Genomic DNA, 17,231 nt, shown 5'->3' with positions numbered 1-17,231 from the left:
TGGACAGTCGGTAATGATATGTTCAATAGTTTCTGGTATATTACATGCACTGCAGTTAGGGCTGCATATAAATCCCAATTTGTATTTGTGCTGCTTTGTGTAGGTTACGTTGAGTCTTAGCCGATGAAGAAGGGTGTCTAGATCTCTTGGGAGGCCTTTTGGCAGAAAGTTCTGTAAAAGCGGGTTAATGCGATGAGCGAAGGTGTGGTAATATGTAGATGTCCAGGTCTCAAGTAATTTTGTTTTCCTAATGTTCTAATTAGTTGACGGCAGTCCGCCTTTGTGAACGGTACGTCTTCACAAAGTTCTACGTTATGCCCGCAGCCAGCCGCAGCGTCAGCAGCGTAATTTCCGGGAAGACCACAGTGACCTGGCACCCACTGAAAAACAATGTGTTGTCCATTGTTTGCAGCTGTGGCGTGAATAAATAGAAGTTCAGAAACGAGCGCCGGATTAGTTGATTTGCTAAGGTTTTTTTTTAAGCATTGTAGTGCTGCTTGTGAGTCTGAAAACATGACCCATTTTCGTCGTAGACTGCAGTCCAGAATGTGCTGTAGTGCTTTTTTAATGCCATCGAGTTCAGCTGCAGTGGATGATACACTTGTTGAGAGTTTGAAGGACTGAACTAGTTCTATAGAAGGGATAAACAATCCTGAGGACGAGGAGCTTTCACTTGCTGATCCATCGGTAAATATATGCATAAAATCCGGGTATCTCGTATGTATATGTTACCATCTGTATTGTGGCAGAACAATTTTGGACTGTGAGGGTTTGTTCTCAACCCCGCTTATGTGTAAAGACACAATGGGTGGAGGCAAGATCCAAAGTGGAGAATGTGGAGCTTCGGAGAAGACAGCAAATTGTGTGATATCATGCTGTGTGCGATGAAATCTCCGCGTTCGGGCGCCTCAAATGTGCATTCGTGAGGTGATGTTGACGATGCTGAGTTTTATATCTGAGATACATGCGTAGAATTTCCTGAATGCGCATTATTTCAAGCTGAAATTTTCTGGCTTCGGCAGTGTTAATGTCGTGGGTGAGTCTGGTGGTAATCTGAGACATAACCGTAAAGATTTATTATGTCCAGCCTGGAGATTCTTCATGTTGCTCGCACATGTGTGAAGTACAGGTAATGAATATCGCAGCAAGCCATTCACGAGAAAATTGTGTAGTCTGAGCACGGCATATGATGATTTACCCCAGGATCTACCAGTCAAACAGTGAAGAATATGAAACGCGGAGTCTATCTTTTTCCTCAATCGCTTGATGTGGGGTGTCCATGTCATGCTCCTGTCAAGACTGAATCCCAAAAATGTGTTTTGGGAAGCATAAGAGATCAACTTTCCGGCAAGGACGAAAGGAAATCTTTTCATTGACATGCGTGTGAAGGCCATTGCTACTGTTTTCTGAGGTGAGAGGCTGAGCCCGCGTGAATGAAGAACATTACTGATTATTCGGAAGGCCTGTTGAAGCTTCCTTTCAGAGATAAATCGTTTTTGGTTAATCGTCCATATGCAAACATTATCTGCATTGATGGTAATATTCACTCCTTGGGGTAGATGTTGCAGCAGTGGTATCAGACTTATATTGAATAGCGTCTGTCTGAGGACGGCCACCCTGTGGGACACCCAGTAGGATAGGAGGTGCAACCTTCCATTGTATCCGTGAATATAGTTCCAGGCGTATATTTGGCCACCAATCCCGTGTTCCGATAAAGCCGTTAATAGAGAGTTTTAGTAGATCGTTCCGATACCTCCGATAGCCCCAATAACGATACTATGCATGCACAAGGGAGGCGGTGGCGGAGTATCGGGTATCGTTATTGGAGTCATGGGAACGATCTACTAAAACTCTCTACTATGGCAGCGTGTTGAATGCTATTGAACGCTTTGCTAATGTCGAGAAAGATTGATATTGTTGTTTGCATTTGTGATATGCCATGTTCTACACAAGTAACTAGATCTATTACATTATTTGCTGTTGACCGCCCAGGTCTAAACCCAGACATTATTACTTCAGGGTATATATTATTAATTTGTAGGTACCAATTGAGCCTTGCAAGTATCATTTTTTCCATAACTTTTCCTATACAACTTGTGAGAGCGATTGGTTTGTATGATTTTAAATGTAATTGAGTTTGACCCGATTTATAAAAAAGGCATAATCTTGGCTCTTTTCCATTCAGTGAGGACTGAGGTAATTGTAAAGGATATGTTGAATACTTCAAGCAATCTACGCCGTGGAGCGTTCTTCAGTCGAGAAAGGGCAGCATACGTCACTCCATCAGGACCAGGCGAAGACTCTTTCTTGGTATTTTTTAGCGCGCTGTCAAGTTCACTCAGTGTGAATGGCTGATCGAGTCTGGAGTCGACTTGCACGGGAGTTTTGTGTGGTTTATTATTGTCTATAGTTGCGCTGTTTGATATTAGTTTGCAACAGGACTTAATGATTTTGAGCTCAGTGCAGTGTTCTCTGAGAGCAATGGCTCTGAAAGGGTAGCGTTGGTGGTGTATCTGGCGTCTAATTCCTCGAACTATTCGCCACATTTTCACAAGGCTGTTTTTGGCGTCTAATGATGTTCATAGTTTTCGCCATGATTTCCGCGCAAGGGAATTTCGTCTAACCTTCTTTTGCGGTCTCCTTTCAGCTCGCCGATCTCCAAGGGTCTTTGTTCTCTTTGCTTTTTGTTCTGCTGTTCGCCTGATAGCTTGTAGTTTCTCGTACTCTAAATCTATATAATTTCTCCAAAAGGCATTTTTGTTTGAAATGTAGATTTTTTTAAGCACTCTTTTAATATAGGTCCGAATTCTTCATCCAACGTGGTAGTGGTAATAGACTCGTTCACAAGTTCAGTAAACGTTTTCTAGTTTGTGGCAGCCAAAGTATGAGTCTTTTTGAGCTGAATAAATCCATTATAACATATTAGAAGCGGCATATGACCACTTCCTCTACTTTCAAGGTCAGTAGTCTAGCGAACATTATGGTATTGCTCCGCTGATACGAAAGTTAGGTCTGGTGCGCTGCTGATCTTTCCCCTGTGAAAAGTAGCATTGCCGTCGTTTAAGAGGCATACATTAAATCTTTCACTGACACCAATTAGTGCAGAACCTCGCTTGTCGCTATACCTGCACCCCCAAAGTTCATGGTGAGCGCTAAAATCGCCACACAATATACACTCTAAAAAACGCCTGAGCGTATGTATACCCGCAAAACACCCAAAAAGGCAATCTCTGTGATCTATGAAGTCAGCTCAGCGATTGATGAGGCGGAACATCCGTTTAGACCTAAATATGAAGTCTGCGGTGTGACATTACGTAATGAAAACCGTCATGCTGCATTGCGTAATGCCACAGTGTACACTTCATTTTGAGGTCTAAACAGATGTTCCGCCTCATCATTCGCTAAGCTGATTTCATGGATCGCAGAGATTGGCTCTTCGAGTGTTCTGCGGGTAAGTGGACATGCAGGCATTTCTTATAGTGTATGAGGGGAGGGAGTCGCCTCTAATAGGGCTTCCGGACGGCCAACACCAAAAGGTACTTGAGGCTGAATATATGCGGAAATGAGTGTAAATGTTCTTATTTGTTTCTTACAATCACGCACGCATATTCGTTTGTTTCATGTGGGGAGACCTCATACTCAGTGGAGACAAGGTCAACCCGGATACCTAACGCCCGATTTACCCCGTTTGTCCATTTTGATGTAATAAACGAATATCCTGAGAGTCGAAGTTTTGAAATATCATCTATTCGAGTTTCTGATATCGCTAGCAGGGGGAAAGTGTGTTTATGCACAAGTTGTTTGAAGTCTGACATTTTTGAGCGAATTCCATTTGAATTCCATTGGAGGACAGTAGTTTCATCGAGGATATCATGAAATGGTTCACTTAATTGAGCCAATCTAGAAGATTTGGCGAAATTAAACCTATCAGACTGAGTACTATTGGAGCCCAAGTGTAGTTGCTTTGTCTAAGAAAACCTCTGACAAAATCAAGAACCATGTTAAGGCTGTGTTAAATAGGGATTCTCCGTTTTCTGATACCTTTCTTCTGCCGGACACATTCTTGGGGATAGAGACAGAGGCAAGATTACCACCATCAGGGGGTGTGATTCTTTGAGTTGCTGGCTTTTCCCTTGACTGCGCATAGTGAACTTCCACCAGTTTTGTGGGTGTACTGCCCTGCACATAGTTTTTTAGAGGGGGTTTAGATAGAGAGTTGCCAGTTAAAATATCTCTAAAAGATTTCTTAGGTTCAGAATTTGAAGAACGCTGTGTTTCGGTATCCTCTTGATTTGTTTGCACGTTTTCAGAGCACGTTTCTGTCGTAGGCTGCTGTTGTTGCCTTTGCGTGATGGTGTCACTTGCAGGAGCTGTGACAGTACCACAGTGTTTTTTACGGAGCTGAGTTTTTCTCTGCTGTTGAATTCACACCGGACAAGTGGGTGTGAGTGCGTCATGTTGACTTCCACGATTGATGCATTTCGGATGATCAACATGACATATTTCTCTGCTGTGCCCCTCCCCGCATTCGGAACAGGTTTCTTTCCTTTCGCAAGTTACGCCTTTGTGACCATAGCGGCCGCAATTTTTGCATTGCAAAGGACGCTTCTCGAATTGCCACACCTGATATTGGACTCGGGATAAGAGCACATATCTTGGCAGAATGGGTGAGTCAAACGTTATTTTGACAGATGTAGAGTCTCCCAGTCGCCTAAGATGGAAGATGGGTGGATCTGAAGACATATACTTCTGCATGTCTGAATCAGCGATGTCCTTTTCTACGTCCTGTATGACGCCTACTGCAGCAGATCGAGGTCCTGGTTCGTGCGCCCTAACGTCCATTCCACAAAGCTTAGTAAGATGCAGTAGTGCTTTGGTCGCGAGCGAGTTTCGTGTGTCTACTGCGATGAGATTAAGCCTTTTGTTTGGACGTACCATTAGGATGCACTCCGGGCAGTGGAGTTCGAAGGCGTCGGAGGCTTTGTTCGTGTTCAATTTCATCAAGCATTGTTCAGGATTGGTTGGAGAAAAGATCACAGTGAGACCTACGGGGTGCTCTGGAGTCTGTATGGTGGATCTTGAGATGACACTGTCACTGGAGTGGGGGCGCTTCTTGTTCGTGATCAAGATGAATCACTCTTGGTCGTCAGTGATTTGGAGATCCATATTCATGGTGGTAGATTCAAGTTGGCTCTGCATTGGGTCAGCTTGCGTGAGGGTAATTGACGAAGACAAACTATTTGTCGCTGTTGAGGGTTTCACCCCTTGCTCCTGATTTGCCTGGGACGAGAAGGAGTGGTCTTCGGTGGATTTCGAAGGTGTGACTTCAGCATCAGGCATAGTTTTCTTCAGCATACATGCCTGTCTCCGAAAATCTGTAATTTGTTTATGGAACAAGTTGGAGAGCCGGGAAGAACTTGCTTTTTGGATAAAAAGGCAATTGAAAATCCGAGGAAAAATTGCGACCTTGTTTTCATGCACCCGTGTGACGCGTCTTCCGCAGATCTTCGTTGTCGTCTTTTTCAGCTGTCATTTACTTCTACAAGTCTTCTTCTCTGTCATCCTCCGTCCACATTATACACATTCAGCATTGTGTGTGCCGCCGTTAGGACATGTAATAATTGGAATGCGAAAAACAAAAAGAAGAAAAATACGACAAGGAAGAAGACTTTGTTTGTGTGCTCAAAGATCTCTTAGTGTAAAAAATAAAATGGGTTGTGTGTATGTTTATACAGCCTAGAACTTGGTCTGCCTCAACGAGCGACTAGTCTCCCAACTGTAAGTGAGAACTTTAGCCGGTGCAGTACAACCGCTAGCCTGGTATCTTTAACGTGGATCGCGCAGTAGTGATGCACGACCGCACGCCGGTATGATGATCATCCAGATCGAAACGGGCAGGGTTGGGGATGGAACCCAGGATCCTGGGCTCTGCAGCGCGAGCTTTCGCGGCACGTGCTTCGAGCTGGTGTGCGCTAGAGCCACTATATGAGTGCGCTATCCCACTCGGGCACCGATAGTATTGAGTGTCCATGCTGTCGAATATTTATAATTTAACGACGAAAAAAAAAAAAAAAGACTGTGAAGTCCCGCCTTAAATATTTTTTTATTATATTTACGACAAATGAATTACATTACATGAAATCATCTGAGACACGCGGCGACCTTTAATTTGGATTACATGTCATGTTTTAATCACTTCCGTTCCACGTGTGACGTCACGTTTCACGTGAGCGTTGTGGGTTGTTTGAAATTCCCACGCGAGGTCATGTGGCGCTGACATCATGATCTTATCGACCAATCAGGATTTTCCCGTCCCACCGACGCCGGCTTTCCTGCGACACGAGCCCTTTAACGCTCTGGCGTTAAAAGCGCTGACGCGCAGAGTAACGGCGCGAGAGAAGCAGAAACCCCCTAAAGCAAAAGCGAGAAAGTTGGACGAATAACTGCGCGGCTTATTGCCGTATACCGACCACCACGCCACCGATAAAGTATAGGGGCTGAACGTGCACGCGATGTCCGCGTTGCGTGTGCCCTTGCGCGTTACGCGCGGGGGGGGGGGGGGGGGGAGGGGGAGGGGGAGGGGAGGCAGGCAGGCAGCGGCGGCCACCCTTACCGACCAACGACCAAAACACGCTCGTTCCGCGTTCGCGAAAGGTGCAGCGGGGCAATTTGTGGAACGGCACGCGTGCGGCGAAGCCCCCCTACCGCTGTCGTGCGATGCCGTCATTGCATTTCGGCTTGCTGCCGGGAGCGCATCGCAAGAAGGCAACAGTGGGACCACATATATTAAAGACGCCGTGCTAAATAAAGAAAAACAAGAACCGAAAGAGGACCGGAGCACGTCGTTGGGAAAATGGCGCTTCGGAACGAGCGCTTATTGTTCGTTGGCACACGTCGAAAACGTTAGACCTCGCCTTACCGCTCTCTTTATTTTTATAATCTCCATGTGTGTGTGTGTGTGTGTGTGTGTGTGTGTGTGTGTGTGTGTGTGTGTGTGTTTGTGTTTGTGTGTGTGTGTGTGTGTGTGTGTGTGTAAGCGTGCACAGTCATAATCGTAGTAGCAATAATAATAATGTATATAGACACAACCAACGAAGGAAAATCATGTCCAAAACGGAATTCCCCTTCGAAGGCAAAATATAATAAGTAATAAAAACGGAAAAAAGGAATGTTCGAGCTTTTTTTGGAGGCCCAAATTGAATCCGTGCCTTCTTGTTCCTTTTTCACCGTTTTCTTTATTACGATAAAGTGAAGTAAATTCATTTCATTAAAAAGGATATGTCGAATTGTTGGGTCTTTTTGTTCCGTTCTCCGGTTTTCGGCACCTTTATACATTTTTGTCTCTCTATTCGCGTTCCGCTAACACTCGTTTTGTGGCTCTAAAATCAATCGCGTACCAAAGCATAAAAAAAAAAAATAAAAAAAAAAGTTATACAAGAAGTATACGTACGCAGAAAATGGGACGAAATAGAAAGGACAAATCAGCGTGTACCGTATAAGAACTGCCGTCGAAAGCGGGGGCCGTCGTCCATTAAGCGAAATGCGCGAAATTTAACCGTGATCGAAAACCATTAGGAAACAGCCACGCGTCGCGGAGACTTCTCTCGCGTTCAAACGGCTTCCAAGCGGTCTTGGTCGGGCCAGTCCTACCAAGCAACCAACCGGCCGACTGACCAACTGGTCAAGCTGGCAGTCAGCTCAGTCAGTTTCTGTACGTGTCGTTCCCGTAGACACCGAAAGTTAAACTCGCTGTGGACGCAGTATTAATTGCCGCGGTCACTGCTAATACATCGTACAAAAGATAGTCTGCAGGTACCATCTGAGGCGCATTTCCTTACGACAGAGGTCCTGTCACATTGGGCATATAATTACCGTGTTAAACATGTACGAAAGTTAATTAACTTACGCTAGGTGGCGCAAGCTGCCGCCCATTACAAAGGGTGTTGCCATTACCATCCATCCACCCATCCATCCAGCAAACATGTTTGGAACATGCGTGAGGCGTGTGGGCAGATATACCTGGTGTGCACGGCTGCGGCGGAGGCAAAGTATACGCGGCGCAATGGCCGCGTCTTGGGAGAATTTCTATTTTTATTTATTTTTTTGGAACACTAAATTGCCCCTACTTAAGTGCTTCTCGATTCTTGACACTATTTAATCGCGGTAAACAAAATGTACACCTTATAAAATACGTCTGCCATGTGTTTTATATTGTTTGTGGACGTTAAACTTGCATTTGAAAGATGTATGCTTGTTTCATGGTTTTTGGTCTAAACGAAAGCCTCTTCCAAATGCAGGTGCACGCACAATAGTAAATCTAAACAAATAATAAAAAAAAAGGTTAGCGGCGTGTTATTGCATTTGGATAACGCAGATGGCACTGCTTGAAATTTTGAAGGCAGAAGCGCACGAAATATTTGCGAGGAATCTACGAAAATCACCTTCTTCAACGTGTACATGCTACCGGAAGGTGTCCGCTTAAAGATGACCGACGTGGTCCGCTTCGGTCCAGTTTCTCGGTCTGACCATAAGCACGAAACCTGCTTACTATTCGGCGGTCGTAAAATATAAGTAGGAAGCAAACCGTATGGGTAATAATGTCGCGTTTGGGTTTCGCTTTGCGTTTTTGGTTCGATTCAAAGGTTCACCTATGGGGCCCTCTTTGGCGGCCGGACCAGGTGTATATTTTTGCCTCCGTTCGACGTCGTTACGCTTGCTAGACTCAAAGGGTAGGTGCAATGATATTCAATTCGAATGTTTTTCACTTTACACGAGCTTACTGGCACAAGTGGGACTCAAGGATACTCGCACGCAACGCCACTGACCAAGAAACTCCTTTGTTGCGCTGTAATTTAGAGGACAAAACCGAGTGTTTTCATTCAATCTCTCCTTCGCAAAACCTGATGACGTAACTGGGCGGTAGAAGTACCGCCCAGTGACGATATTTGAATGCGGCTCATAGATTGGACCCGAGCATGGCGTGGACACTCGATTTGGGCTCGTGATAACCGATTGCTCGAGAAGCATTCGGGTAGTGTCCTGTGTCCAATCGCTGCAATGACGACAACAGCCGAACCATAACAATGTCTGGAACTCAGCGCGTGTCCTGTGCCTTGCCAACCCCAGCGCGTGGCTATGATCAACATTGGAGGCATATAATCGGCTCCAGATCACGTGGCCGCTTGTTCTCGCTGCGAGTTGTTGGGGGTGAACTCTCCTCGTTTTTCTTTATTTTTTTTCTCCAACTTCGATTGCGTGTAGTGAAATACGAACGGGTATTTCACAGGTCATTAACGCCAGGGATCCGTTCTAAGCGGTATTTGCGCAAAATACAAAAATCGTTGCATCGCCCCTTTATGAAAGGCTAATTTCCCGGTATATATACGACGTCACGAACGTTATCGTGCGTCTCAACTGTCGACTGCGTGTTCGTACTGGCGTGCGCGTGCGTATACATGCATGCTTTGAAGCCTTCTGGGTCGGCGCTTATATTTCGCGTTGTTATTGTATACTTCACCGACTGTAATTTTGCTGGGAAGTTCATGTAGACCGTTTTCCTTGCCCTTCCGCTGCGCTCTCTACACTGAAGACGCCGCCAGTGCGGATGCGCGCAGACGTATTCGAAACATACCTATGTATCGAGCAATCGTGCTCGAGGCCTGTCCGCATATATATATAATATATATGCACACACACACTCCTGTCATCATGTCGGCTGCGATCACCGTGTTTTTCGCTATGATGTGGAAACAGTATACCGACTGCGGCTTAAGCCTTCTCAGCCACCATCCAATCGCAATGAGATACTCGGGGTACCCTTCGCCTTAACGGCGGTTCCCGATGAAAGAATCAAATCAGAAACAAAGGCGCAGCTCTTCGAATGAAACAGCGGGAAGGCAGGCACGTGTAGGGAACAGTCGAGGTCTCAACCACGCCTCTCCCGCCAAAAATCCGATTGAGAATCACAGCGGGGCCGACAGAGGGAGTTTGCGGAGCCTACAGAGCCTGCTTGTTCCCGGTTTGGGCGCGGACTGCCGCTCGGCTCCTATAACGTCGTTAACTGGGCAGTTCGTTAAGGTCCCCCACCGTGTCGCCACCTCTAACGATCGATGGAACGAATGCACGAGGCGGGAGAAAGAATCGATATACGCTATAGACCTTTCCTCTAGCGTTACTCTGTAACGCGGGACCCCTCCAACCGCCCGCCTTCCCTTTCCTTGATCCCTTTCGTCGTGTTTGTACGTTCTTTGGGTGTTCAGCCACCGCGTGTTGTTTGTAGCCACGAGAGCGCCTATCGGGCGTGTCTTTTAAACGGGTCAGGCCGCAAATCTAATAAGCGAGGGGCTCGGGAAGCCCTCCGGTTGGAGGGAGACGCGTGTCGTCGACAGCGCGCTTCTTGTCGCCTTGCTGTTGGTTTGCTTCTTTCCTTCCGTTCATCGAATCTTGCCAAATTGAATTTTGTTCGCGTAACAAGTTACTGGAGGATAGCCTGTAGCATATAGACCTATTGGTTTCAAAATGTGTTTACCTTTAAGTTTTTTTGTTTGTTTTTTAAGCGTTCTTTGCGGGCGGCAGCGGATTCGAGGAGTTTTCGTCGGTGGAATCTTTTTGTTTGTTCGTTTGTTTTTATTTTGAGCTGAGGAAGACTGATCAAAAGGAATTGATTGAGTTAACTTTTGTCTTTTTTTTTTTTTTTTTCCTGCGAGATGGAGTCGAGATTTTTTGGGGGATACAGCTAATTGTTCGCTAATTGCTTTCTGACGAGATGTGGCGGTTGTTTTGTTCTCTCTTTTGGTTTCCCCTCGCTTTTGTTCGGAGATTGAACGACACTTCGCGGCAGATTCTTCTTATCACAAATCCTATACCTTCCTTTATATTACAGTAAAATATAGGTCTTGCGCGCTGTGCTTCCTTATGTTTCTTTCTTATACGGTACCAATCAATTAAAATTCTGACAAAATGACAGAAATGGTTTTGTGAATCGATAAATTAGCCGTGCGCCTGCGCTGTTCTCGAGGCCGCACGTGGTATCCTTAAATTGAGGTATAAAGACTCGAAAAGAATGTATCATACTTAAAAAGTGACAAAAAAGAAAAATGAAAAGTACTGCGGTGTTTAATATCGCTTGTTTTGAATTTTGGAATAACTTGAATGAAGTAAGGTCAGTACAGAAAGCGGAAGCCAGTACTTTTGCCTCTACTCGACGCGAAGCCTGACCGAATATGTTCTTTCAGGCACACCGGAATATCAAGCCGAATTTACGGATTAATAGAAATAAGCAATTTTTTTTTTTTTCAATTAGAAACCGGATGAGCATCGCCGAAACCCACTTGATCTGTCAACTTTAGACATATCTCGATTGCGTGCTTCGTTTTTCTGGGTCCCAAAAACTCATCCAACTTCGACGCAACTCGCGGTTTTTTTATTTATTTATATACATTTTTCGTTCCCCCTCTCTTCAGCCTGTAGCACAGGCCGTAACTTCCGCAGCACCGCGCTTCCCAAGTGCCGCAAGTTTTTTTATTTTTTTTTTATTTACTGATTTAGTCATTTTTTTTACGTTCAGCAAGTTTCTTACTGAAACAATCTATTTATTTTTACTAACCTAAAATTTGATTCTGCAAAACTAATTAAGGAGTTAGCTTTGCGAAATCACTATGTACTACACAGCGCGACACTGCTAGCGACCTCCGGTTTTTCGTATTTTTCTCTTGAAAGTCGAAATATGTTCGTCAAGCCCGCTTGCGTTGCGGAGAGTGCTCATACGTACCCAAGCGGTAATCGTCTTTGCGAGTAAAATGCTAAGAGGCACCGATATCTTGTTCGCGCTAACACTGTTGCGCAGTGGACCTCGCTACATTGAGTCCTCGGCGGTGACTTATACGGGTCAAATCGTTTTCGTTCTCCCCTACGATTTGTAGTTTTCACAGAAAGCATTTTCCCGAACACCCGGTATATTATCATGCTACGTCGCATGTTGTAAACCGCCGATTTATGTCTTCCGGCATGTATATTTTAAGCTGGCGTGGCCAACGTGTTTTACTCTTGAAACGAATAAACTAGCACAAGAAGGCGCACCACTCGAGGCATGATGACGGGTAAAAAATATTTCACATCGCTACAGATGAAGGTACGCTATAGGACCTAGCGAAAGCCCGGGAAACATTCTCCAAGCAGCCATGCGAAGAAGCGAGGCCAGTTACCAACTTACTCAAGTCTTTACTCCGTTTACCTTACGATGGACCGCGGAGAACGCTACGAGCTTTCAAGGCCAATCAAATGCCGTGCCAGTGTCACATGACCTGCGAGAGGGGCGTGTAGGTACGTGCTACGTGTATAGCGCTAGATTAGCTGGGATAGCTCGCAGCATCTGCTGCGGTCCAAGCTAAGGTGAAACGGAGTCACTGTTATTAACGTGGCCGGGAGTCTCCTAGTGGAAAAGGTTCGTGTTTCTTGAGAAAACGCTTGCGAGCTCTAGTTGTCAAATATCTCGTTTAAAGTTTTTGCCCGCGTAATTCTATATCTAAAGATATTTTTCTTTTTTTTTTTCTTTTTTACAGCCCGACGCCTGTGATCAGTATCATCATCACCAACGATGAGGGTTACATCGTGCAGGAGCACGAAGTGGCCAACAAGAACACTCTGTCCACGGACAACAGCACTCAGGTGAGCAGAAGAAGGGCCGCACATTGAGGACGCGGTTTGGAGTCGTTTTGGAGTTTCGTGCAGTCTCCTCATTCAACCCTACTCATCCAGAGATTGGTGACCAAATCACCTCCAACCCCTCTTCTCTTTTTTTTCTCACCCTCTTTCCCCGCCTGTGCGAGTCTTGCCCCTGCCCAAAGAGACTAACATCACGTGCAGGCATCCCCTCTTCCCGTGTGTAACAACATTTAACAACAACAACAACGTGCAGTTTGTGACTCCGTCTTGCATCTCCCGTGTACATACATTATCTTTATGAATGTGTACGAAAAAATTCGTCCCACTCTTGCAGTGTCGTGGAAAAGTGCAGTGGTAATTAACACGGAACGTGTTGCGTTGCTTCACGGTGACATCGCAACGAAGAACTTGGTATATGGGCTATTTATGCCTGGACGTCGCAAACGTCGTCGTGCGTAGCGTGTACAAAAGAAAGCCCTGCCAACTATAGCTGTCGGGCTGGAGCGTAACGCGAAGTTCGCGTCTCTCGCGGTCGCGAAACCCTAGCTTTGACCCTTGTTATTTCGCGTCTCTCCGTTTCCTTCGAAGCACGCGTGCTCTTCTGTTCGCTTCCCCCTCGCCTCCTGCACACCTTCTCCACCGTATGCGCAAGCGTGCTTCTCTCAACACCTACACTGGTATTTACCCCAAGAAGCGCCGGTAAAAAAGGTTCAGCTCACCGCCGAACGTTACTAAGTTCCCCCTTGATGCGATGAACTAGACATATGACGGTGCATCTTAGATTCGCTTTATGGTGTTTTATCAAGACGTTCACGCTTTAAACGCCCAAAGTATCGTTTCTCCCTTCGACAACTAAATCTCGCAAGAACTACTTCGCCCAGCTGATGAATAAGGCGCGAGACTTGTTTCTAAAGCATGAAATGCATTTTAGCGCTTAAAGAAACAGAGGGCAAAGGATACTTCTGAATAGACATGAAAGCGACATTTTGGGGCTCGATCTATGGTATGCACTGCAGTTCACTGATGCCAACAGAATCTAGGTTCGTCTCCAACGTCTGGAGCTAGGCCATGTGTTCCTACCGACCCTTTGCCTCCTATATGCATTATTTACGAAGCAAAGTAATTTTGAAATAGAAAAATTAAATTTTGGAATTCGAAAAAAAAAAAAAAAAATCGCGTTCAATTCGTTTTTAAGAAACATTTGCGCGGTGTAATTATCGGGTTTTAACTGAAAACGAATGACCGTACACATAATCCTTGTTAATGCGTAAATGTGATGAATCCAGGTATATTCATGAAGTCTTCACTCATCACGACGTAAGTACCCTTTAGTGTTTCGCATGTAAACCGTACGAAGGGCATGGTAAACAAAATCGCTCGTTCGCTTTTCCGCGATTTCCGTTCTACAGTCGAAATTCAATAGGCAGGGGTTGTCCGTCTTATTGCTGGCACTGCGCGTTTACAGCCACGTGCGTGAATTTAATCGAGTGAAAGTCGGCACTTTCCCTCCCAATCACGTTGAGTTTTTTTTTTTTTTTGTAGGATTCTTTATTTGTATTTATTTTCTTTTTCTCTCTCTCTTTATTTTGCTTGAGATCGGACTTATACAACCGGCGTGTGCCAAAATGGGCGCCGGGTAAGAATTACGCTCCCATGAGAAAACAGAGCGAAGCAGCCCGGACGCAGCCTATATTCTTCTGCAATTCTTGCCGCGGAAATCGACCCAGGCATCGGGGCTTTGGCCCTGTGAAGGTACTTATGCCCCGTGTGTAGGACGGGGTCGGCGAACTCTCGATATTTGAACGCTTCCAGTTTATTTTTTTGTGTTTGTTTTTAATGATACAAACAATGCGTATGATATATAACTCTTTCTCTTTCTCTCTTTACGTGCGGAGTTTGCTTGTTTTATGCTTGCGTTTGCTAGCTAAGCGTTGACACGCTTTATCGGATCGCGCGAGCGCTGAGATAGCTCCCTATAGGTGAGTCCGTTCGTTGCTGCCAGGATCGTCCCATCGGCCGTCCCGGGTACAATGATCCCTGGCACGTGTTCCAAGCCGTACTGCTTCAATTATGTTAAGCGATAGAAGGTTCTCTCCTGTCGGGACGCGCTACGATTGATTAAATTCACGGATCGTAAGCGAAGGAATCTAATACCAGGTATATTTTTAAATTGACGGCTTTTTTTGTGTGTGTGTTTCTATTTTCAATGAGCTTGAGTTGTCAATTGTGTATGGCACATAACCTGGAGCTCTGGAAACCGCGAAGTACGTTCGCTATGCGCTGTGGAATAAAACCCTCAATATTCCAAAATATCTCTTTTTTGTTGTTGTTCTGATTTCGTTGAGCCGACTTGTCCGACTATAGTCAATGACAAGATGACAACAGCCTGGCGTGTCTTTCGAAGACCAGGCCTTCAGCACTCGCTCTTTGCCTTCCGCCGTGCTTTGGCTACGCGTGCATGCTCGAGTCTCACCAGACGTTGAAGCGTCATCGAAGGCAGGAAGCTCGTGCTGCAAGCGGGACAGCTGAAATTCCTCCCTGTTCTTTTCATCCTGTCAGCGATTATGGAAAGACATGTGTCTTTCCATAATCGCTGAGAGGCAGAGAAGCACGTTGGGGAAAGGGCGTGAACCTATTTCTCTTCTTAAAAAGAAACTAAAAGGGCAACAATAAAAAAAACAAAAATTTAATGATTTTTTTGTGTAGTTTTTTTTTGGAGAATCTAGATATCACCATCATTTGTCCTCAAAACGACACTAAGCATGTGGCGCCATAAAAGGTGTATCTTTCGGGGAACGATATGAACTGACAATCCTTACCTCGTTTCGTCTCCGCTTCGCGTAAGCTCCCCAAATTCCCCGAGGTGCCTGTCTCCTATGTAAAAAGGTGCTCGGAACAAACACACTGCTAGACTAGCAACCATTTACTGAATATGAAAATCTTCTTCTTCCGGGCCCATTAGTTCCGAGACAAGAAAATAATGGACCTGGAAGAAGAGGTTTATCTTCAGTAAATTGTTGCTAGTCCAGCAGCGTGTTTGCGCTTTCTCTCTATCTATATCTTGGTGTGCCTTCCTACGTTCACCTGGCGTCTTTCAGAAGCATGAATCGCAAACTAGCTCAGCTACAAGCAGTCGCAGCAAGTATCGACGACGCTGGCTCTGCAAGCCGAGGAGCACACGCGCGAGGGGTCCTTTTGCCACACCATGTTCTAAAGCTTAAAATGCTGTTTAACGCTGCTCCCCAATCCCAAATATTTGTCCGTCCGTACGTCTGTCCGTCCGTGCATTTCCCGCTAAATTTAGCGGGGGAATTGATTTCACGAGACCTATATACTAATTCAGTCTCTAAGCTAAATTTAGAAGACAAATTAGTGTCGCGTGACCTGAGGTCGCGGGACCTACAGACCAGTTCAGTTCCCCGCTAAATGTAGCGCAAAAAATGAAAGCCGTTTACAACTCCCTGTAACGCCGAATTAGAGCGCAGCTCTTGAGGAGGAGGAGCCAATGCCACAAAGGTCACGTGACCCCCCCTTAGGTCACGTGACCTTGGTGGGGTCACGTGACCCCCTCCCCAAAATTACGTGGGGGTCACGTGACCTGGAGGTGTCACGTGACCTCGGGGGTCACGCGACCTGGGGTGTCACGTGATCTCGGGGGTCACGTGATCCCCCAGAGAATTTTTTCCGCTAAATTTAGCGGGGAAATTTTTCCGACGGAAAAGTGGCGTCACGTGATGTCACCCGACGTCACGTCACCTATATACACTTTGGGGAAATTCACGGTACGTGACCTATTCGTCAACTCCGTTTCCCCGCTAAATTTAGCGGGAAAAGTAATGTATTGTGGCCAAAACGTCAATTCAGTTTCCCCGCCAAATTTAGCGAGAAATCGACGTCACGTGACCTATGCACAAATTCAGTTACCCGCTAAATTTAATAGAAAAATTCCCGTTTTGTGACCTAGACACCAATCCAGTTTTCGCATCTAAATTCAGCGAGGGAAATCGACGTCCCTCGACATGACATGACTTGACCTATACAACCATTCAGTTTCCCCGCCAATTTAGGGGGAAAATATATGTGACGCGACGCAGCGATTTCCTCACCAATTCCCTCACCAGTTCCCTATAATGCAATTCATGTATTATAAAACATAAATGGTAAAGATCGCAGCCAAATTTTTTTTTATTTTTTTTTTTTTACTTTTTTTCCCCGCTACTGCGGGGGGAAAAGGGGGGGAGGGAGGGGGGGAGGCCTGGCGTGGCGTGGTTTGAACGGAACTTCAAAGGCGTCTTTTTAGGTAATACGGGAAGGAAATAGCCTATTCTTGTTTAGTGATATTCGTGATGCTGGAAGTTGGAATCATGCGTTTTCATCAAATTCAAAGCCGGTTCAGGTTCCCTGAAAGATTTGACGAATTGTCGTTAGTAATTAAAGGTAATTAAGGGGCGGTAGGTAACTCCGCTAGCGGCTGTATGACACTTTCTCCTGACGCTCTCTCGTAACCTTCCGCTCACGTCACGGAAGCCAGCCCGAAAACCCCATGCGTTAAAATACCTGGCTCGGCG

General features: G+C 45.6%; 1 protein-coding gene across 2 annotated transcripts in view; it reads left to right on the top strand.

The window, feature by feature from the left end:
• LOC8027854 (dorsal-ventral patterning protein Sog) overlaps positions 1–17,231 on the top strand; it is a 370,069-nt gene that overhangs the window by 278,209 nt on the left and 74,629 nt on the right. For both annotated transcript variants that reach the window (XM_040217931.3, XM_042290868.1), the window contains exon 6: positions 12,561–12,666. In XM_040217931.3, coding sequence (XP_040073865.1) covers positions 12,561–12,666 — 106 coding nt within the window. The remainder of the gene's footprint in view (positions 1–12,560; positions 12,667–17,231) is intronic.

The sequence above is a fragment of the Ixodes scapularis genome, unplaced genomic scaffold (assembly GCF_016920785.2).
Source record: "Ixodes scapularis isolate PalLabHiFi unplaced genomic scaffold, ASM1692078v2 PGA_scaffold1__304_contigs__length_218370807, whole genome shotgun sequence".
Classification (NCBI taxonomy): Eukaryota; Metazoa; Arthropoda; class Arachnida; order Ixodida; family Ixodidae; genus Ixodes; species Ixodes scapularis.
The sequence above is the reverse complement of the archived record's forward strand: the minus strand, read 5'-3'. Positions and strand labels throughout refer to the sequence as shown.